Consider the following 23,979-nt stretch of genomic DNA (forward strand, 5'->3'; position numbering starts at 1 on the left):
TCAAGCACTGCAGTCTTCGCTCTCACAAGAGCATGCTGTGTGTGCATCAACAGTGTCCTGAATATCCTCTGACTTCTGGTCAAACTTTGTCTGTTTGTCCATCAGGCTGGTCACTGAATCTGAGGAGGAACAAGACATGAAAAGTAAAGAAGTGCTTTTGCAAGGTACAGCATTTACCATGCACTAGTCATTAATTACAGCAGGCTTAGCTTCTCATTGGCTTACATATTCATATGTTTCTAAATCAAGCAGAGATGTTCTGGGAAACTCAATTAATAAGCCAGTTCTATCTTGACAACTGATATTTCCACGTAGATTCTATTAATAGTACATTTAGGAAAGAATGTTGTGGTTCTAAAGGAAAAACAAACCTGGAAAACAGATATGAACCTATCATTTATATAATCTATGTCTACCTTATCTAATATCTTCTAATCTACAATATCCCTATAAAAACCAAATCTCCTCCTATATCACTGCAGCTGCATGCAGGATCCCATCCACCCCTGCCTTTCTATTGCCTAAATCAGCTCAGTGAAATATGGTCATACCCAAAGGCAGTGGTATATAAAAATATACAAGGTGAGGATCCCCTTTTGAGGGTGCAGCACATGGGTCAGATGTGGCTGCACTACACAGTTTCTGCTGCTAACCTGCCCTCACCTTGTTAGCAACATGAAGGGGAGTTCAGTTTAGATTTTAAATTCCAGTATAATAAAAACCTGATAAAGTTACAGCAGAAAAACATTTCTCTTGCTAAAGGAAGTTTTACTTATTAATGAAATCAGAGAAAGTCTTTAGTCAATACTGCAGTAAGTCCATCCCTACCTGTGGATATATTAGATTTTTCACACAGACTCACAGAATCATTCTGGTTGGCAAAGACCTTTGAGATCATCAAGTCCAACCATTAATCTAACTCTACTGAATCCAGTGCTAAACCATGTCCCCAAGCACCACATCTACATGTCCTTTCAACACCTCCAGGGATGGTGATTCAACCACTTCCCTCCACATTTCAAGTGGAATAACTGAGTCAAGGCACAATCTATTCAGACTTCTGTGCAGCTCCTATTCAGTAGGATTTCTGTTGACTTACCAGCTGGGAGGCAGTGGAAACCAACAGTGACTGGAACAGTCTTGGTGGCAGAACATCCTTTCTTACAGCGCAGGACAGGTTCTGTAGAATAGCACTTGGACTCCACACCTGCAAGCTGAACTGTCTTCTCCAGCTTCACAACTGAGCGGTGCAGCTTGCAGGCTGTAACACAATCATCAGGGATAGTTTATGTGCTTGTGTACAAAATCTTCAGATCTCCCCAGGCTCACCCATCTGCCAATGTTGCCAATTTGCAAACAAATTTCCTCTGTGAAAACTGTATTTTGATCATAAGTAAAGCAGCATCCCTGACTGATAAGCTTTTCAAATCAACTGATTAGATATGCAGCTAAGGCAATTTAATTTCACATGCAACTGGTTTACTTCTAGATTAGTATGTAGAAACATAGTCTGATGTACTTTCTAATAGACATTTTGCAAAGTGAACTGGCTTACAGAATAGTTGAAAAACCACATTCAGAAGCTTTGAATACTCAGCAGTGGAAAGAAAGGGGGGATTTGTGAACAAATATAAATAATCACTAAAGAATGACACTATTACCACTGTCATTCAGACTCAAAATTGCTGGAGAGAACAGAAGTCATTGCTGCCAGCATTAGTCTTGCTTTGGATTCCCAGTACAAGCACCGAAAGGTGTGTGAGAAGCTAAATGGATGGTTTATTCCTGACTATAAGCTTCATTCTCTGAAATTCCAGCCATTTCCACCTTAATTGAAATGGAAACACAACATGTGGTCACTGTCAACCATGGGAATATTAGCGTGTACACAGATGTGGACTCTATATCTGTCTAAAGCAGGCTTGATTCCCAGTATTATTTTAAAAGGCAGAGAAGAATAACAGTTGATGTACAGCTAAACATGTAGAACCCATCTCCAGGGACTGAGGAAGCCCTTCCCACCAGGACAAGTAGACTTTACAATGGCAACATGCCTGTTCTCCTCACAACACTGTGGTCTTCTGTTGCATCATAACCTCAGCTGAGACACCGAGTATGCCATAAGATCCTAATCTACTAAAACACTTAAAGTACAGGTGTTTGGTTTTTTTTTTTCAACCATGTGATTAAGTCCCTGGAACTGCTCATGTGCTGGAACACTTTGCTTGACGAGTTGCGCTGGTTCAAAAATCAGGTGGTCAGTCAAGGTAAAATAAGTATTAATCCCCATCTGATTTTTTGATGGATCAAAATGCTGTTGTGCTTAAATCAAAGCATTCTCTGAGAATTTATCCTCTTATACTTTTTTTCTTATCTTCTAAAACACTTCAAAACTGAAACAAAGATTTTGTTTCAGCTTGATCTGTTAATTTCAACTGACTTGTGGTTTTTTGCTCATTTGTATAACTTGTAATTTCTTATTCCTTTCTAAACTGACAAATACTTTTTATACTTCTTAAAATTTAATAATGAACCCTTTTAAAATGCTTATTTCAAAATGTTTACAGACTTTAAATTTTGTAAATTAATTCTACATTATCTATACAACAGCAGTAACATTATATTAAAATTATTAGAGCTTGCATACCTCCTCTGCAAAGCTTTTCTTCCAAAATCCAAGAATGTCCAAAGCTCACTGCATCTTTAGCTAGATATCCGTTGGGCATCCGATATTCCTGTTCACATTCTGCATCATATCTTCCACACAGTCCACACATTTTCCCTGCCATCCATAAAGCAACTTGGATCTTTGAGGAAAACAAAACAAAAACACAAAACCATTGCAAGTTAAAAAAACCCACAAACCTACAGAGCAGATTTTTGTTATGTAGGTCCCTTCCAGTATAAGTTAATGCACAAATACTTAAAATCTATTTGCTAAGAATTCAAAAGGGTCTGACAGTCAGATGCCAAACTCCCATGGTGCTGCAGCATCTTTAACTCTGTTACAGCTTTTAAAACCTAACGTGCCAGTCTAGTACGTTAATTACTCCTAGTCTAAACTTATTAACATGTTGAAGCTTTTGCCTGATGGGTAATTTTTGTAGTCCAGGTGATAGATAGGGTATGATTTACCAATTTCTTACAGTCTCATTTCACACTGCTTTTAGTGCAGCCTTTAAAACATTTGTTCATCTTAAAATAATGGCTTAATTTTTGCCAATTTGAAGAATTATACAGCCACAAGAGCAGCAGACAGGAGATTAAACCTCATTTTTCCTGCAAATGCACTGCTGGCTCAGTCTGTACACTCACAGCCCCATCTCCCAACACACACTTGTACTGCAAGAATAAGGTATTTTTGGCAGTGAAAGATTCTCACTTCTGCTCAGAAAGAAAGAGCAGGACTGTGCAACCCTGTAGTGTCATCTTTCCTTTTGGGTTTTGGGGCCTTCCACAGATTTGGTTATGCCACTGTATATTTTGCACTCATATATACAGACTTAAGGGAATCATGCAGAAATTTCTCAACACCCAAGCTTATGAAGAGGAAGAACTATACCCTGAATGTGTATCCATCAAAGTACAATTTGTCAATGCCATAGGTTGGAGCAATGAGTACAAGCCCTTGCTTTTCATTGTAGATCCACAGGGAAGCACCTAGAAGTAAACAAAACAAACAAAATAAAAAAAAAGTAAAATCAAAACAGACCCAACCTAGCTTCTTTAAGAATGAAAAAAGCAACTGTTGTGTTTCTAAAATGTTGGGTTTTTTCCTTGAAATTCCTCAGTTGTTATATTACAGAAACAAAACATATAGCAAAATAATGTAGACATGTATATATAGAAAACAGGTGTTTGTGAAAAGTTGGAAAACAATTTTAATTATCACAAATTTATTAATCTGTCTTTGGGTTATTAACATACTCATTTTTAGAAATGCCTATAGAGCTGTCCATAGTGTCTGTGTAGTTGTACAGAAGTACAAGGTCCTGAGTACACTATAATGGAGTAAGGAAATGCAAAAGAACACTGTGACTGTCACTGGAGCCCTTTCTGGCTCAATTATCACTTTTCAGGTAGGTAACAAATAGGACAGAGCTAAGCACTGGCAGCATCTAATCCAAGACTTAGCCTGATTCATATACTCCAGCTCTACAGTCAGGGAACATTTGTTTTGCATATTACCTGCTTAGCACAGAATGAAGCAAGGTCTTATTGTGTCCTTTCACAGATAAAAACTGTTCATGATTTGAAAGAAGCAAGCAGGCTCTTTTACCAGTTCTCAATATTTATTCCTATCATATTTCAGAATTCTATCCAAATTTATGCCTACAAATCAAATATACAAGTGATTTACAAGTGTGGTGAATCTTAGAAAAGCTCTACTTCAAAAAGCTTTACTCAAGTAAGATTTTCTAGTATAACCAAAAACACTTCTCAACTTTGGAACTCCAGCCAGAGTTTGTTTCACCACTTCAAGAGTTTTACACTCTAATCAGTATTTCTAAATATTCCTATGCACGTGAATAAAATACATGTTCTTAAATAGAATCAGAGAATGGTTTGGCTTGAAAGGGACTTTAAAGATCATCTAGTTCCAACACCTCCTGCTAGATCAGGTTGCTCAAGACCTCCAGGGAGGGGGCATCCACAACCTCCCTGGGCAACTTGTTCCAGCATCTCACCACCCTCACAGGAAAGAACTTTTTCCTAACATCCAAACTAAGAAATATTATCCTTACAACCAAAGGAAGAAATACTTACTGAACACAAGCCAGTGGAATGCTTTTGATGTCATTAAAAAGACCAAAAAATTTTAAAAGAATCTTTTTCCTAACACATACCTGAAAATGAAGCAAAGCAGATGCTGCATCACTTACCATCAGATACATATGAAGCATTTTCTCTGGTGCTTTCAACCCCATCCACCAGCAGTTTCAGCTGTCCGCTCACAGGACGCATATCGATTTCACTGTGAGGGAGAGAAGTATTGATGCCCTGTTTGTGTCACATTCATGCACATGCAGGGGCAAAAGTATTTTCCAGCTCCCTAAATATCCCTGGTCACAGCATAAGCTTGTTTCAACTACTTAAATTGCATCAGGAGTGTCTTGTCACCTAAGATGCAGGATAAGATCATCAGCATCACATTCAATACACATGGGAAGTAAAGAAGGGAAATGCTGAAATCCATGGGATGCCCATTGCAATAAAGCTCAGATCTAAGCTCCTCTCACGTTCAGTGTTATTCCCTCACATTCCCAGCATCTGGCAGGAGTTACTTACTGACTGCCCAACTTGATGTTGATTGTTTTGAGGTTCATAGCTTCATCAGCATTCCTCATCATCACCAGGAACTTGAGGTCTGGGCTGCAATCCTGAGCCAAGATCTGGTAGCAGTTTGCTGGTATCGTGTAATTAAACCGAACTTCATTAAAGGTTGTGATCTTGCTGCGGGAAACTGAGCAGCTCGCTGGGGAAAGGAAATGCCAGTCAGTATTTGCTTTTCTATAAAATAAAGTAATTAAATAGCAGATTTTATTTTTAGTGCTATATTATTTTAGCTTTTTTTTTTTTTCCACTGCATGATATTTTTGCATGCATTACGGGGGCTTTTAGCTACTAAGTACTCGTAAATTCTATAAAAAGTGTTAAAATATGCTCCCTTATCTAACAAAAAAATAATTGCCAGAAAGTTTAAGTGTTGTCAATTCAGGTAATTGGTATCTTGGTCCCTGAAATGTTGATGCTTTCTGTACTACATGCACAATATTCTCTCCCAGTTGAACCATGTTAGAATCATAGAAAGTCTTGGGTTGGAACTGACCTCTAAAAGTCATCTAGTCCAACCCCCCTACAATAACCAGGGACATCTCAAACTAGACCAGATTGCTCAGAGCCCCATCAAGCCTGACCTTGAATGTCTCCAGGGATGGGGCACCCACCACCTCTCTAGCAACCCATTCCAATGATCCACCACCCTCATATTAAAGAACTTTTTCCTAGTTTCCAACCTAAATCTACCCTTCTCTAGCTTAAAACCATTATCTCTTGTCCTATCATTACATGCTCAAGTGAACAGGTCTTCCTCAGCCTTCTTGTAGGCCCCTTTTAGGTATGGGAAGGTCACTTTAAGGTCACCCCAGAGTCTCTTCTTCAGGCTGAGCAACCCCAACTCCCTCAGCCGATCTTCATAAAAGAGGTGCTCCAGCCCTCTTATTACAGCCCATTTCCTATTTAACTGGAGACCAATAATCCCAGAAAAATTCAGAAGGTGCTCAAGTAATTTCAGAGACAGAGCATGTCACAGATCTGAACACGATCAGACCCTGACCTTTCAAATTTTCGAGCACTGCAGAGGGGGCTTCAGCAAAGATATTCCAGATGGGAGGCTGCAGCTCTGATGCTGGTATCCTTGGACCTACTGGGAGTGACAGGGGAAGTCTCATGGCTTTTTCGTAGAGGATAATCTGAAAAGGAATTCAAAAGCACATTCAAAATACACTTGTGCCAGTCATTCGCAGCAAACAGCAGAGATCAGCTTTTTCTCCTTTTTCAAATTTGATTTCTATTTCTTCTACTTTGGTTTGACAACAACTTGGCAGAGACAACTCATCTGACTCACTCTCCAGGAGGTTTTTGCTTCTGCTTATGGTTTTCTGTCATGGTGTGGGTCATCATTCAGTAATTATTTGGGAGGGGATTAATTCCTTGCCTTCAAAGGTGATGAGGTGAACACAGGGTGATACTAGAGATGGAATTGCATGTCTTTCTGAGTACCCATTGCATTCTCTTTTTCCATGAACAAAATAACTCTATCAGTATTCTTGGATGTAATATAAAAAGGCTGAAATAAAATTATTTTAATAATTTGCACCCTAAATGATGCTCACTTATTTTTTCTTTCTCAGAATTGATACACTAATTAAAATGCAAGTCTCAACTTTCTACTTGGAAAAAAGAGGACAGCAGTAATAATATCTCATAATTACATCAGGAAGCTTGATAACAACATCACATGTCCTCGGAGAAGTTAAAGCCACAATCACTCTGGCTTGTCGAGAAGGATTCTTGTCCACTTTTTCAGAAAACCCCAGCATAAACGCAGCTCCAGGGACAAACTTGTAAAACCTTCAGAAATTCAAATCAGAAAGATCTGGTGAAATAGAGATGCAAAAAGCAACAACATCCCAGCCAAGCTGTCTCAGATCTGCAAGTCACATATATAGTCTTCAGGATCACTGGCTAGGTCCCTGTGACCAGTCTGCTTTACTGAGCTAGTGTTCAGTGCAAGGAAGGATCTGTTCCTCAGTTTTCAGTTATTATATCCATGATACAGAATTACTTTGCATTACAATAAGAGGGCTATGATCTCCCACTCAGCTTTTATATCCAAAGGCAGAACTCAGACAGATGAGAGAACAAAATAATAGCCAGTACTTTAACTGCTACAACCTCATGGGTGGATGCTGATTTTCCACAGTTGACCAGTAACAAATGAGAGTCACTAAAGACTAAAATCTCACCATTCTGCTATAGATTTGACACTTGAAGGAACTTTAGGCCACTCCAGTTTCACTTGTACAGCAGGATGGGCAGCAAATCGCCCTGTTACCAGCTCAGTTGCAATCTTGTAATCCTGGCAATTCCGGCCCCATTTCAGGTAGGCCTACGATGGAGACAGAAATAGCCCATGTTTAAATGCATGGAACGTGGTTTTCCTGGGATGCAGACAGCTGTATGCAACTGTTTTTGACCCTTACCGATGCCTTGTGAGCATTGAGGACTGAAGCATCAGCACAGAGCTTCCACTTGCTTGAGTCTGTGAGGTTTGATACAAATACCTGCACGCGTGGCCTGAGGGAGTCAGTATCAGCATATACCACGACCTGGAGGCCTCCTGTCTTCTTATCGTTACGAATGCCATGAAGAAAAACAGCTAACACTGGTGGTTTAACATCTCCCAAAAACTTGGGCTAAGAAGAAGGGGGAGAGAGTATGCAAAGAATGTAATTATAAAATAGTAACCATGGAACATTTTAGATGCAAGATCTAGATGGATATATGAAAATAAGCAATTGAACTGCAAATATACACCAACATATGTACCACACATATATAGACACCTATAAACTCCCATGCATGTCTTTATTGTACGACATCTGAAACTTGAGTGGTTGGTGCTTCTCTCTTCCCAGTACCCTAACCGTACAATTACTGCAAGTGCATGGTCACTCTGCCATTCTTCCAAGCTGTTAAAACCCACTAAAAATGATGGAACTAACCTGGGAATCAGCTCGAGATGAGGCATGACTGGATCTGGTAGAGGAGGAGGCACTGCTAAGTATGTCAGCTGGGTGTATCCTTTTTGGGAACTGCAAGAAGAAAACAACATCATGCTCAAGAAGGTAGTTTAAAATCATGCTTGAAGAAATTGCACCAGGCAGTGCTGCAGAATACTTTCTGTCTTGGCACTTGGTATTGGTAAACGTGTTCCAACCCTGAGCAGCTCAGCGATTTGCCATATGCCTTGTCCGCTTAGTACATGTGATTTAGCCCTGAAAAATCTTGTTTCCCCTGATATATTCGATCCTTCAGAAGAAACAAAAAAGGAAGATGTCTAGATGAGAATTCTGTGGGAAACAACAATGGACCAGAGCAAGTCAAATTAAACCAGCTTTTCAATACAATATGAAAGATCAGAACTTACTCATTTTACTTCTAGGAGAGTCTGATCAACTGGAGGTCACACTGAATGGACCAGCTGAATGCAAACAATCAACTGAATGGACACACACAGCTGAACTTCTTACTTTTTGAGGAACTCTAACGTCAAGTACACTGCTCCTGACTGCCTCATGGCTCAAGTAAGAATATTCTGCTGAAGTACCATAAAATGAGGTATCCTCCCACATTTGTCAACATCCCTATCCTTGTGTGTATCAACAGTGATTCCAAACCAAGAAACCAAGTGATCAAAGCCAGTCAAACCACCCAGTCTTTTGATGGTAGGATTTTTTTTTTCCTTCAAAGTGTGCATCTCCAGTCCTTTGTACTGCTTTGGTATAACTTTGTGTCTACTTTGCAGAGACACAAATAGCATCATGTGCACAACAAAAAAGACAACATATGTCTCTGTCTTTATGCATTTCAGAAGAACCATCATGGTTGATTGGATGTTCTAAATGTTTTCAGTACTGTAATTTTCCTCAACAAAGACAAGTTGCCTTTAAGAATTCCATTTGCCTCATGACAGATTCCATACTTAATATACAGAGGAAAGAAAAAACTCACCTCTTGTCTGTGCGCTGATTTAAAGTGAAACTGATAAATCTCTTGATCTTCCTTTGAAAATGAGAAAAATAAGAAGATTAAAAGTCTCAAAAGAAAAAAAAAAACTGCAATTACATTGGAATCTGACCAATGCGAATTAGGGATTTTACTAATTATCATTCATATATAGTTCTTTATGCTTAGTCACAAGCACATAATGCAAGACTTGAAGTAATTTATATAAAGCATTAATGTTCCCACAGCACAATGAAGACAGAAGCATGCAATGTGTGTTGACAGAAAGTAGCAAACTGGCAAAAATTGTTCCCTCTCTATAACAAAAGTTTCAACAAAATTGAGGAAACTTTTGAGATGCCTTCAAGCAGACATCTGAGCCAATGATTGCAGGTGTATTTGCAGAAAAAATGTTGCCATTTTATCTTGGTAAAATTTACTGTGTCAAGTCATATTTTCCTGAAATATGATGCAAAGCCAGCTGCCATCAGGAAACTGATTCACTAACATTAGCAACATCAGTCAAGTTACTGATAAATTTACCCATATTTTGGAATATCTGCTGCTGCCGTCTTCCAGATGTCCTGAATGATGCCGATGGCTATGGTGGCTCGATGACTTGCTGCTGCTGCTGCTGCTGCTACTGCTGCCATTCACATGGCTTAAGTGATGCCCATGGCTATGGTGACTTGATGACTTCCTGCTGCTGCTGCTGCTACTACTACTACTACTACTGCTATCTTTACTGCTGCTGCTGCTACTACTCTTGCTGTTGCTACTGCTGCTGCTACTACTGCTGCTATCTTTACTACTACTACTGCTGCTACTACTGCTCCTCCTCCTACTACTGCTGCTCCTACTACTACTACTGCTACTGCTGCTCCTACTACTACTACTGCTATCTTTACTACTACTGCTACTGCTACTCTTGCTGTTGCTACTGCTGCTCTTACTACTTCTGCTGCTATCTTTACTACTGCTGCTGCTGCTGCTCTTGCTGCTGCTGCTCTTGCTGCTTGCATCTTTGTTTCTTACTTGCTTTGTTTGATCATTCTCATCTCCATCCACAGCCTTTTTACGATCAGAAGAAGCAGCAGATGATGAGGAATCAGATGAGACAGTTGAGGAGGCAGAAGATGAGATGGAAGGTTTTTTTGCATCAGGGTCTGTCTCAAGCTCTGTTAGGACACTGTTTGCTTTCTTAGGAGGTTGCTTCTTCCGGTGTGGTGTTTTATTTTCAACCTGCAAAAACAGATTAAAGAGAAATGCAAGAGAGTGAATACATCTGCTCCTGTATTTACAAAGTAAAACTGCCCTGGGTGTCAGACAAGCTTCTCACATCAGCCTTTCAAAGAACAACAACTTCCCTGCTTCACTCACTGCAGAAGCTGCATAATGCCCTTAAATCCACTCTGCCTAGGTGAAAACCAGCCCAGCATGGATGACCAGCCCCAGCTGAATGCACCCTGTTGGATCAGTCCATCCAGATGTGCCACTGGCTGGCAGGCCTGGCACTGTCATCTTTCAAACTAGTGCCATCCTTGCTTTCCCATGCCATTTTCCACATTGAACTTCAAATCCTTGGGTTCGTTTATGGGAAAACATTTCCCCTTCCATGCTCAAAGTCTCTTACCTTGAACACATTTTCAATGCCTAGAATCTTCTTCAGTTTAGCTTTCATATCCTCATATGGAGATGACTCCTTGTCTTCCTCAGACTCCGAGTTTACCACATCTATTATTTTGGAGGCTGCTTTGGATCCCACCTGAATCTCCAGCTGTATTTTGTCAATATCAGCATCTGTTTGAACTACACACCAATCACACACATTAGAAGGTTATATCACTACAAATAGCACCAGCAAACCTAATTTGACAAGGCTTGTGCTCAGAATTGTACCTGGCTTCAAGACTATTTTAGCTTCATGTTCTCCAATTAATCTGTGCAAATACGTATTTTTTAGGGAACTGGCATCTCGGGACTTTCCGGAAAAGCAGAGCTGGCAACCAAGGTGGGGCAGTTTGGTGCAAATGTCTTGTTTATGAGTTTTTCTTCCTTTGTCATGGGGAAGAGCCTCCTGGGAGATATCGGCGTGTTTCCTTGGCGTGCTGTCAGCTCCTGTCTGCATTGGAAAGGGGGAAGTGAATACCACTGGGAGCACATCACAGGCAAGAGTAAAACTGCAGACACGTGCAGCAAAGAGAGGGCAAATAGTACTGTATAAGCAAAAAGGAAAAGGTTACCCTTGTGAAACTCTCACTGGAAACTCTCTCTGATGGCTTGAAAGGTTCTTCCACAATATCTGATGAAGCATCTCCTGGGAGAATGGAAGTCCTCTTTTCAACACCTAGCTCTCCTATATTTCTTGAGACAGCAAAAGCCTCGTGTCTGTTAAGATATGCATAAAAAATGGTGAATTATTCCAAGGCCTTGTCTTTGGATTAACTGAAATATATCCCTGTCAGTATCATGTGACAGCACAGAGATGTGTTGTTTGAACATAGGTGTTGTATATGCAACTATCAGTATGAATATTATTAAGGACAAGAGTTCATGACAAACATCAGCTTTTATACAACAGGAATCTTTAAAAATCTGGAAAAACTTAAACAAATTTACAAAACATGAAAGGCATTCATTTGAAAATAAGAATTAAACCCCATGAAAGACAGTAAAATAATAAACAAAAATCAAACCCACAAAATAATAAAGTAAAATAAAATCTAAACACCTAAGTCATTAAGGTATCTTTGACTTTTAATTCCCCTTTTTCTTTTCCTTGCTCTTTACCTTAGAGATTCTACTACCCACTGCAAAGCGACTCTGCCTGTCTAAAGACTTCTGTAAGAAGCCAGTGAACAATGAACTTCTGTAAAGTTTCAGCAACCAGAACTATTCAGAAGTAATGCTACTGTACCTGCCAACCACTATCTCCGTCTCCTCACGGCATGGATTTGCTTCAATCTTAATATTTTTCTGTTTCATATCTATCTTGGCATCAAACTTCATTGGCACTCTTGCCAGGACCTTGCCTTGAATTTCAATAGCATGTTGGAAGTATTCTGTGTTGACCCCCATGCTTGCAACTGTATGTATGTATAAGCTGAAACAGAGTGAAGTGGTCAGATGCAAAAGAGATGTTTTTTAACACATGGATCTGCCTTTTCATTTAAAAATGTCCATCATATGTTAGAAACCTGTCATACCTTGGGTTTATGTCAGACCGAATCTGAATGGTGGATTCAAGCAACTGGGAAGGTCTAAAATCTCCAGTTAAAGGGGGAGTCACCTTTCCATCAACTGCAAATGGCAGAATGACATTTAAAAATGGTAAAAGTGAAATAAACTATCTGAATTTGAGCAAGACAGTTTCCAGGAAGAGGTAATACTTTTGTTAACGCAACAAATACGGCTGGAAAACAAGACAGACTTTCAGGTATATGAGGTCCTTTATTAGTCTGGAAAATAGTTAAAATCACAGAAAGTTTAGTTTGTTCTGTAGGCAAATGTTATGATGCAACATTGCAAAAGGAAGTAAAACATAGTAAGAAAACAGAAAGCTGACAAAAAATGAAAGTTTTTAAGTAGTATTAACATTAAAATTTTAGAAACAAATGGATCCAGAAGACAGAATGAATGATGGGCATTCAAGCTAAGCAAACCCTGCCTTTCCATCTATCCTCATATCAAGTGTGAACATCTTTCTTGTACTACAGACCCCAAATCAGACATTGTACTCCAGGTGCAGACTCAGATGTGCTAAATAGAGGGGGAAGAGAGCTAACATTTCTATGTTAGCTCTGCTCTTGCAGGCACTGATGCAGTTGGCCTCCACCACCACAAGAGAACACTGCTGATTCACTGTACCAGCTTGTCCTCCAGGCCTCACTGACCTCTGCAAAGCTGCTTTCTGTGTGAGTGCTGCTCAGCCCATCCACTGGCATGGGTTACTCCATCCCAGGTGAAGGACATGTGGGTGTTCAAAGATGCTACTAAAACAAACTACAAGAGCAGCCAAGCGTGAGCACATATGAGACTTGTAAAAAGAACAAAAGTACATGTACTTCACACTTTATTCCTTATGTAATGTCAGCAAAAGGAAGGGTCAGACAATGTGGCTAAATAGAAAGTCTGCTGCACAACAAGCTGTATGTTCACTGATATAACTTCCTGATGAGTATTCATACTTGAGTATTTATTCTGTTAAACCAGAACTTTGACTCTTTTCACAAGCCTTCTTATTTTCCTGCCTTCTCTAATGTTAGTAGTTCTCTTTTGATTGCCTTCTACATTCTTTGTTTAAATTACCACTGAATCCTGCTTAACTTGTGTGAGCATCTTGAGGAACCACCCCTTTCTGCCCATGTCTGCAGTCAGCTCCCCATGCAGCTCTTTTTGTCTTCTCTCCTTGAACACCAGAATACCTTTCTCTTGCTGGTTTCCCAGATTCTCCCCTCACCTCCTCTGCCTTCAATCCATTCAAAGATGGGGCAGAAAACAGCTGTGCCCAGCTCTTCAAACATCTTCACCACCTCCCCTCCACAACAAAACCTAATTATTTTTCTAACTTTCTGTTCTTCCAGCACTTTCTCCAGCCCCTCTTTTTCTGTCCCTCTCATCCCCTGCTCAGAGCTGGCACAGCTGATCTCAGGCTTCCCCACTCACCCTGGAGTGCTGCCCGGGCCAGAGCAGTGGTGTATGACCCATACTCCAGGGGCAGACCCGTGCAGGTGGGAACGATGTGTCGCAGCTCTCCCAGCCACACCGGCTGTGTCCACTGTCCTGCGATGCCGTTGCGGATCTGGCTGGCAATTCTCTTCACCACTGTGTTCCTGTCAGCAGGCTCTAGCACGGACTGCAGGACAACACAGATCCAAGAGGTTAGGATATAAAAGTGCAGGGGTGTCAAATCTTGCAAAGAAAACTGAGGGTCCCTGGTACCTTCATAGCCTGATGCAGGACTTCCTTATTGATGCTGATGTAGCCCATCTCTTGGCCAAGTATTTTCAAGTAGGCTGATACCAAGGGGGTTTCTGTTGGCAGCTCCTTCCATCCCAACAGCTGGGGAACAGATAAAGTTCCTTAATGCATTGACTTGCAAATGGTAATTCAACAAGGCATGAAACCGATCACTGACCAAGCTGCAGCTTTCCATTTCTGTTTGCATTTCTTTGCTGCTTTGTAAAGAGTACAGAGTCACTAGCTCAGACTTGCTCCCTGTCATTCCATGCCCAGGAAAAGCCTCCCAGCCAGTGGTTTGTGTCCCTGTGTAACAACATTCATACAGAGGGTCTGGGCTATTAGTACCACTAAACCCAGTTTGAAAGCACAGCAACAAATCACCTTTTCTCTTGAAGGCAAAGGTATATTCTCTTGTAAACTGAGGCAGATGAAGGAAGGGAGGAGGAAGCTTGCCAGGCACGAGACCCAGACAGCGCTGCAATGCCCACCTATTGCAGGGGTGATGTCCCCTGCAGCTCTACCACAGAGCTCTCCACAGCAATATTTGAGCTGACTGCTAGATGGGCAGCTTGCCTTCTGAGACAGAGCTTGACTAGTACAAGAATTCTCACTAAATACTCCCTCATATAACCCACCATTGCATTACTGAAAATACCCACAGCTTTTCCAATCTCCTTTATCTTTTTGTATGTGGGATATTCAGCAAACGGGATCTTTTGTTTCATGATGACATCAGTGAGGCCTTCCACACGGACACCAGCCTACCAAAACAGCATGAAAAGGAGCACTCTGAAACATACTTCCTGAGAAAAAACTTTGTGGTCAATTTTAATTTTAATTTGCTTTATTATTGATTTAGGTCAATATTTACCTCCACCAAATCAGCCACTGACCCTGCAGAATATGTCATCAGCTTGGAAATTACTGCTGATGGGAACATGGTTCCTGGGCTGTTCATAATAAAGATATCTCCAGCAGCACCAACTTTGTAGTTATCTATGGTAGAAATAAACAAAAGACATGTTTTTTCTAACCACTCTGATTATCATTCCAGATCGTATTTCTGCAGCCTTTTTCATTGCCAGCTCTAAGATAGATCATTACTTACATTTTAACTGTTCAGGCCCAAATTAAGAAATGGCCACTCATGCACTTTTAAATACACGACTGTCACAATTAATTACATTTCTTATTGAAACACAGAATTTGTCCAAAAGGTTTGGCTTCTCCTGAGAGTGGATTTCTGAAGGGAAAGTTTCCTGGTCACTGAAACCTTTTCACTCACCAAAGTAAGCACCCATATGCATGACCTTGCTGTACCGATAGCTCAGCCTGTCCAGTTTGGAGGCCAGCAGCTTGAGGGCAATATTGCAAGCTGAAGATCTAAACAAAATGAGAAAGGTAATAATATCCAGGAGTAAGCTGCTCCCCATTAGAATATAAACTGAATTCAGCTGGTCAGCAGATGCAATGCTCACTAACAAGAATGTAGCAGAACTTACTACTTGCAGAAAATTGCTCACTTCGTTCTGTCTACTTACATGTTGTACATGTATGGCAATCTGCTCCTTGACAAAGCTTTCATGTGGGAATACACAAAACTGGCCACTTGCAAATTGCTCTCCTTCATTGCCACATTAGCTATCGTTGTTATCAAAGCAAGGGCAGGCCTTGTCTCAAAGATAACAGCACAAGCCATCATTCGCACTTCGGGGGGAAGCGACTGGTCTGCAAGGATCTGGATAAGATATCCCTGCACCTGCAGAGAGAAAACAGTGTCTGGAATTACCAATAATTGAGTCTTCTTTTGCAGACTGGACCTGCCTCCCTTGACCTGATGGCCACATTTTTTTTGACGCAGCCCAGGATATGGTTGGCTTTCTGGGCTACAAGCACACATTGCCAGCTCCTGTGGACCTTCTCATCAACAAACACCCCACCCCCAAGTCCTCATGGCTGTTCTCAATTCATTCTCCATCCAGCCTGTGACAGGGTCAACCCATCACAGTCAAAAAGTCATCAGCACAACTTTTTACATTACTGACATTCAAAAGGTGGTGAACAACTTTGGAAGAAACTACTGTAGCTAATAAGACAGATTCATTTTTCGGGGTGAGGCCGCTGACTTTGTGAGCATGCTTCACTATTTTAGACCACTTCAGCACCTCACCAAAAACAGATGCTCTCTCATGTAAGTCCTGTATCTAAACCCTCTGAAAGACAGGAGTTTTATCCCAGCTAGAGGTCAGTGGTGACTCACCCAGACTTACGGGAAGGGTCTAACAGAGGCAGAACCATGTCAACATTTTGCCTAGGAGGTCAATAGAAAGTGTCTTTCTCTCCTCCTGACTACTGAGGCAGTTTAAATTATATGTCTGACTTTTAGGTGGCTACATTTCTACCATATATAGGTAGCACAGAATTTACTTGGCTATGACAGATGACTAAAGAAACACTAGTGATATTCTGGAAGCTTCCTACTGACTAAAAATTGATACAGCTTAGCAGAAAACATCATCTGAAATACAAAACTTTATTGTGATGTTCTTAAAAATAATCTTATTTTCTGCAAACATGTCGATTCCATACACATGATACCATTAAATTCATTACCCTTCCAGTATATATTCTTTAATTCTTTACGAAATCCCTGACAGATGCTACTTACTGTTTTGGAGTCCTTCCAAGCTATTTTTCTTAAGGCCATTATGGCATCAATCTGAATGTGGATGGGGATATCAGAAGCACTGGATGAAGATATGGGAAGGAACTTCAGGACGCGCTTGATGCTGGCTGGTTCTCCCATGTTGCCAATGCACTTCAGAGCTAATTTCATTTTCTCTTCACGGCCCCTGCTGATTGCTTCATCTGCCAGGTCATGGATGGGCTATAGGCAAAACACAGTTCAGTCTTTTCTTCCTCATTGTCCACAGTGTTCCCCTCACCCCCTGCAAAGCCTATTGCAATAAACCAGGTGGGTTTAATAAAATAACTTGGTAATGACTTCTCTGAGGGTTTTACCCTACAATGTGAAAATGGTGCTTTGCCATAGAAACAAATATCCACGTATCTAAAATGCTTTTGTTCTGAAGAAGACCTAAGAAATATGCATATGGAAGTCCAACTGACATTTTTGTAATGTATCTTAAAATAATTAAGCTAATGTAAGGACCATTACGAAGCTATTATGAGCAACCTAACAAAAAAGCCACCTACCTGAAGAGCTTCTTTAGGACAAACTGAGGTCTGAGAACAGTATCTATTGACCACAGAGCTGTATCCCAAGCAGGCAACTTGCTGAAGCATGGGACTTTTCTGAATTCGAGAACTGGTCATTAAATCCTATATGGGATAAAAAAAAAAGGTAAAAAAAAAAAGGTAAAAAAAAAAAGGTAAAAAAAAAAAGGTAAAAAAAAAAAGGTAAAAAAAAAAAGGTAAAAAAAAAAAGGTAAAAAAAAAAAGGTAAAAAAAAAAAGGTAAAAAAAAAAAGGTAAAAAAAAAAAGGTAAAAAAAAAAAGGTAAAAAAAAAAAGGTAAAAAAAAAAAGGTAAAAAAAAAAAGGTAAAAAAAAAAAGGTAAAAAAAAAAAGGTAAAAAAAAAAAGGTAAAAAAAAAAAGGTAAAAAAAAAAAGGTAAAAAAAAAAAGGTAAAAAAAAAAAGGTAAAAAAAAAAAGGTAAAAAAAAAAAGGTAAAAAAAAAAAGGTAAAAAAAAAAAGGTAAAAAAAAAAAGGTAAAAAAAAAAAGGTAAAAAAAAAAAGGTAAAAAAAAAAAGGTAAAAAAAAAAAGGTATTAAAAAACTGCTTTGCACAGCTTTCAGAGCAGGAAAATCATCAGAGCTTGTCTGAAGGGAGCATCCAAACAAATTAAACCATCTTGTAAATATTCTATTTGCAAGCTTCACTTAGTAACCTAATTTCCCACTAGTTTCAATATATATAAGTTTACATAGTACCCTTTTGATTTCCCTCAGCTGAGCATAACATTGAAAATACAAAGATAATAGGTAAACATCAATCTATAAATGGAATATTCTTAGAACTAAGTGCAACTCAATTATATTAATGATGCATTCTGACATAATATCCTTTATTCCTATTTAAGAAGAATATAGACTAGAAATGGCAAAAAAAAATCAGAATATTGCTAATTTCTTCATTATAAATTGATTCATTATTTTGTCAAAATAATTTATGTTTGCACAAATACTTTCTCTTGCAGAACTTTCCAGTTCATAGGAATAGTTTGCAATTAAAAGAGATATTCAAGTAACACAACACACAAATCACCATTTGTTTCAGAAGTAAGAGACTGAAGTGGACAAAGTTTTGCCTGTAGAAAGCATGACATGATCCCAGTAAAATAAATGGGAATCATTCTCAGAAGCTTTTGTATTTATGTAGCAAATAAAGACAAGGAGTGTGCCGCTTCTCATGTATGTAGTGCCAAAAGAAATTCATGGTTCAATATTTGTGCAAAATGCATTCAGGAGAGGAGAGTCCAGTCCCTAATCTACTTTATAATCCAAGGTTGTCCTCGATCATCATTCCTTTTGTTATCAGATAAGGAAGATTCACATGGGTTTACTCACTGCTGCTATAGGAACACTGTCTTCATCAGCTTTCGTTAAATGGAGAGCAAAAGAAACACTGAGAAGAGTCTGAAGGTAGCTCAGGTCATCATTGCGAATTCTGGTCTTAATGAATTTGAGTGCTTCTGTGGTGCCTGTCGCAGGAACTGCGCTCAGCAGCCATCGCCTGCAAGCAGGTTGAAAAAAATCCTTAACTTTACCTTTCACTTCTCCAAAAATGGAGAAGTCATAAATTGATAGGATTAAATACCTGTAGCGGGGTTTATCTGAAAACTGTCTCCAGATGGACTCCAGAGCATCAGCGCTCGCTGCCCGGCAGAGCTGAACGAGCTCCAAGAATCTGTATGGAACATCGTCGTGGAAATCCTGTTGGTTATTCACGACTATGTGCTGCAGGGTTTCTACTATCTGTTACAAAACACGAGAGAGACACAGGGCATACATAATTAAATCCTTTGGAATTCATGGTCATTACTCTTTTATCAATTTTTTTAATTAGGAAAGCAATTTGAAGACCTAAAAATACTATACCCGTTGCTCAGGGTTTTTTGTCCTGATGAGCTGCAGTGGCATCTGTGGCAGTGATGATGGGAAGCGGTAACGAAGGCTCCCGTAGCTCTGCAGGGAAATGTCCAGGGCACTTGCCCTCTCACTCCTCACTTCAAGCAAGATGAGTTGTTGTCTGTCAAGAGACAAGTGCCACAGGAGGAATGAATCAGCTGCCTTCCTCCATATGTCTTGGCTGTTTGTTGGCTCAGCAATATTGTGATGGTATCAGTTCTGCTCTTTAAACATTTTTCTTATTACAGTAAAATCTTACAGCTCACTAATGGATAAACCCTCTAATTGGAACAAAATAAAATTATTTATCTAAAATGAAATTATTTCTGAGGAGGAGTTAAGCTGCTGTCTTCTGAATGAGAGCCAGTGGCTCAGTGTAATCAATGATCTTATTTCTATGTGCACCATCTTCCTCCTGACACTAAAAATTAGGACAGAGTAGTAAAGTTGAATTCTTATAGTGTGAGTGAGCAAAAGAGCTTTTCTTCCATGTAATTGTAGTACCAAGTTCACCAGGGTACAAATAAAGAACAGTTCACTGAATTTTCAGGATTATAGAAACCCCAAGTATGGGTACTCACAGCTTTACCCAACTGCTGTGGAGCTCAATTGTTATTTCTCTTCCACTGGGGCTGAAAAGGACTGCCAGAATCTACAAATATTTTCACTCTGTAAAGCAATTCCATGCACCCCTTGCTTCCCATGTACCTTGCTTCCATGACAGCAACACCAGTAGGTTCACTGAATGGTGAGATCTGGTAGACTTGCTGTGATACCACTTCTGTGATCAGGGTGCCACTGTCTGACTGCTTCAGTTTGTAGGAGAACGCTGCCGTCCCTTTCACGAGCCGTGCTTTCTGGAAGAGGCCAGAGAGACCCAAGGAGTGATTTGGAAGAGAATGGGCATGCTTCTAATTAGGAAGATCTTTCCACATCTCACGTACCATCATGTCAACAGGACAGGGATAGATGTAAGCCATTCCAACACTCTTTGTCACCTTCTCCTGGCAGTTGGTTTGGTCTATGGTTTTGGTGACAGAGGCTCGGCTATTCTTCCTGTCTTCCTGGATGACATATCTTGTATGGCAAACACCTCCAATTCCAGCCTGGCAGATCAAGAGAGATAATGACACTTCCCAGTTATATCACGATTTCACTGTGAGAAGGAATTTTACTGAACAAAGATTCTGAAGGAGCAGTAGGAGGGTAAGGACCTACAGAAGTGTCCTAATTATGTTTCAGATCTTGTTACCATTACACACGATTAACCCTAGTGAACTAAAAAACACAGATGTGTAAACAATACTCAGTCAGGGGCTGTACTCTAAAATTTAAAGGTAATCAAATAATATCAACAATGAACAAATAGAATGGATCAAATAGCTGTGCTAGGGAAGCCATAGAACAAATACATTCATAGCTAATATAGATTTTTCTTTAAAGGATTGCAGTTTAAATCTTAAACACAGTTATCTTTAAAAAATCCTGCACAGATAGTTTGTTCAACACATACTCACATGCTTTCTTCTATATAAATGACAACTGACTTTTTGTGATGATAAATATTTGAAACTAGATGCAAATAAAGAGACTTATAGGAAGACCACCTAAAGAGGACACATCCTTTCAGAAAAAGAGTTTTAAAATTGAAAAAAACAAACCTCTTGCAATTCATACACATTCTGCGACTTCTTAATGGTTATCTGTATCATGTTTAGTATTCCTCTCACTATGTTAATACACGTATCAGGGCAGTCTTCTGGGCCATAAATGCTTCCAACCCGTCCACTACTGTATTCAAACTTGAAGGGCCGGGTGAGACATGAAGAAACCACCTGGGTGATTTTGGAAGACCGAGTGAATGAGTCCCTGGGCCAGATGCCATTGAATTCCTCAAATTGTGGAGAGCGGATCTGGGGGAAAATTCACAGAAGATACTGACGTGAACAAAATTACTTTGGTACTAAACATGCAAACAGATATGGAGAAATCAACATAATCACTAGCTTGGTATGCTTTCTTTCCAAATGTTGGCTTAGAAATTCACTCAGCAGTTTATTCTTTTGTCTCTTGCTTACACTACTGTAACATCAGTACAACCCCTGTGAGCTCCGCAGTGCTATTTGATCTTACAGAGCAATTAACATATCACTAGTATCGCCCAGGGACATTTTCAACATTTTATTTGCATTAATCTATAAGGAAAAAGGCTAATTTAAAAAGTGATTAAAATTTTCAAATAAAATTATCCTTGTTTTTTCAGCCTTAAAATATTCACTTCAAGTGAAATTCAGTGTTTTAAAAGTGAATAGAATTCTGTATGTCAAAGATTACACTTTTAGAGTGTTTCATTTTAACTCATCCTATTCCATTTTTTTAACTAAACTAGTTGCTATATTTTATCCATATTTGTGAATTGCTTAAATAAACCTTTTTTTTTTTTTTTAATAATGAACATTAGATTTTTAAACTATTTCACCCTCCCTTACCAAGACACAATGTAAATCAGAAGAATTTTCTGAAATGTGTTTAATTCAGATGGATCAGTTCCCATCTCTACTGATGTCAGCAGAGACATGATTTCATACGTACAGATCTTTTACTGCATTATCCAAACATTAAATGTTATTAGATGCTCCTTTTTAATGCCTTTCAGTTTTTTACTGTTTCCTCTTACCTTCAATACCTTACCTCTTATTATATTTAGCTCTCAGCACTTTTTAAAAATACACATCAATTAATTGCCTGCATGACAATGATTTTACATACCCAAGTCCTGGCTTCCCACACAAGCTGGCAATGAGTGTTGAAAATAGAATCACATCTTAAAATCAGAGCAGAGTTCAGTGCTTTGAGTTAGAAATAAACACTTTCTAACAGAAATCTTTATTTTCACACCTCTATTTCTGGTACAAATTCTTGAGGAACACCTGCTATGAACAATTTCCACAACAAACACCTCTGAATGGCTGGATGCCAAATCACTCATCACTTCTGAAATTTCAGCTTGCAGATCATTCTGACACCTACGGGCTGAGCGTCCAGTTTTGTTTCCTACAGCCTTCCTAAGCCTCAGACTAGCCAGATGCAATTGCTTGACTGTGATGTACAGCTCACTGCAGTACTGTACTTTTGGAAGCAGGCATGGTACCTTGAGGAGGTAGGAGTTCTCCGACAGCCAACTGATCTCTACTTTGCAGCTCAAGCGCACGCCAACTTTGGCTAAACTCCTTTCTTGAAGTCCATTCAACACCCAGCCTTCATAGCTATACAAGTAGCTCTTTCTGCTACTGAATCCAGGGTCTGTGGGCAAGAACAACCATTTTCATGATCCCATAAACACGTTCTTATAAATAGGCATCACAGCAGTCATCAAAATAAGGTCATAGAAGGAAATTTACTTACCAATATCAAACTTCTGGCTACCTGCAAAAGAGATAGAAAACCAGATGAGTAACATTCAGTCTAGACCCATTTGTTTCCACTGAACCCAAGGAAATTTTGGGAGAGGGATATGGAGGCTTACAGGCTATGTGGCTTAGCACTAGTGCAAGTATGATTCCCCTCATAGTGAAGGTGAATGGGGCTCTGCTGGACATGGTGAGACTTTTATGGAAGAAAGCGCATGAACACGTGGCTGTGTTCTGCTGAATTCTCAAGTTTTTTATCAGTTTATGTAAACACTTCCCTTTTTGCAATCCTACTTTCTCTTCAGGTGGAACAAAGGAAATCAAGTCATACTTTGGCATCCCACCGATTTTCTCATGTAAGCATTTTGCTGGATTGTTTAAAAGTGTCTGCTTACCCCCCTAAAACATTTTTACTAGGCTGTTTACAAGAAATTTACAATAAAGACATTACTTAATTTCCTAAATTGTGTCACAGCTGGTATCGGGTGCTGCCACAGATTAGGTTGATTTTGCCCAGGTTATGCTGACCTACCATCTGACCCAAACTGTTATCTAACTGATAGTGGCCCAATTAACAAGTAGAGTCAGTGTCACACTGTCACAGTGTTTTTTTCTCTTTCCTCAGCATAGGTTTACAGCTACCCCTGTAAGCAGGAGATTCAGGACAGATAAACCTTTACTATTCCTATATTAATATGTGCACCAAAGCACATTTAACATCCTACTGAAAACCTGTATACATGGAAAATATATATTTATTTAAATTAAGCAGAAGATCAGTGCGTCCTTTCAGCTCCGGTCATGCTGACCAGGAATATTTTTTTTAATGAACAAAGATTTCATAAGCAATCTGTAAATATTTTATCTTCCAAGGTAAATGACAGCTAAATGTGAACAATTAAAACCCATGGAGACTCTTAGCAGCAAAGCAAGGGAAATAGGAGTGCAGGTCAGCTAGAACTTCTGCATTTCCGAAGAAGCCAGATGCAACATGCAGCCAAGTATCCAAACTGCTGTAGGTCTGCAGCCAGCTTCATCACTGCTACACAGTGACAGCCCAGGAACACGCTCACACAAGTGGTCTTCTCTAGAAATGTCAGGGACATGGAGGGAAGTGGAGATGCACAAACCACTCTCACCCTTTTTGAACATGGTAATAGACTGATAAT

At 39.6% G+C, this 23,979-nt stretch overlaps 1 protein-coding gene across 1 annotated transcript; it reads right to left on the reverse strand.

Moving 5' to 3' along the window:
* LOC104396729 (vitellogenin-2-like) lies at positions 1-22,969 on the reverse strand. The gene is made up of 35 exons (XM_010006603.1): positions 22,939-22,969; positions 22,806-22,835; positions 22,552-22,703; positions 21,062-21,313; positions 20,345-20,506; positions 20,109-20,257; positions 19,371-19,521; positions 19,090-19,247; positions 18,840-19,005; positions 17,470-17,595; positions 16,922-17,140; positions 15,795-16,012; positions 15,539-15,636; positions 15,125-15,249; positions 14,913-15,014; positions 14,233-14,352; positions 13,957-14,146; positions 12,498-12,591; positions 12,209-12,394; positions 11,535-11,679; positions 11,191-11,413; positions 10,925-11,100; positions 9,835-10,533; positions 9,298-9,348; positions 8,289-8,378; positions 7,767-7,979; positions 7,530-7,672; positions 6,996-7,134; positions 6,338-6,473; positions 5,290-5,476; positions 4,884-4,975; positions 3,563-3,660; positions 2,648-2,807; positions 1,100-1,261; positions 1-119 (listed from the first exon to the last, which is right to left on the reverse strand). Exons 1-35 carry the CDS (start codon positions 22,967-22,969, stop codon positions 1-3), a joined length of 5,562 nt encoding a protein of 1,853 aa, XP_010004905.1.
* Positions 22,970-23,979: the final 1,010 nt, after the last annotated feature.

The sequence above is a fragment of the Chaetura pelagica genome, unplaced genomic scaffold (genome assembly GCF_000747805.2).
Source record: "Chaetura pelagica isolate M959 unplaced genomic scaffold, ChaPel_1.0 scaffold69, whole genome shotgun sequence".
NCBI classification, from domain to species: domain Eukaryota; kingdom Metazoa; phylum Chordata; class Aves; order Apodiformes; family Apodidae; genus Chaetura; species Chaetura pelagica.

Coding starts and splice junctions, on each gene's coding strand:
- LOC104396729 (XM_010006603.1), bottom strand. CDS start 22,969: ATGAGGGGAATCATACTTGCACTAGTGCTAA. Junction 19,522..20,108: donor GTTGCTGTCATGGAAGCAAG/GTACATGGGAAG, acceptor GTCTCTTGACAG/ACAACAACTCATCTTGCTTG. Junction 7,135..7,529: donor GTCAAATCTATAGCAGAATG/GTGAGATTTTAG, acceptor GAATTTCTGAAG/GTTTTACAAGTTTGTCCCTG.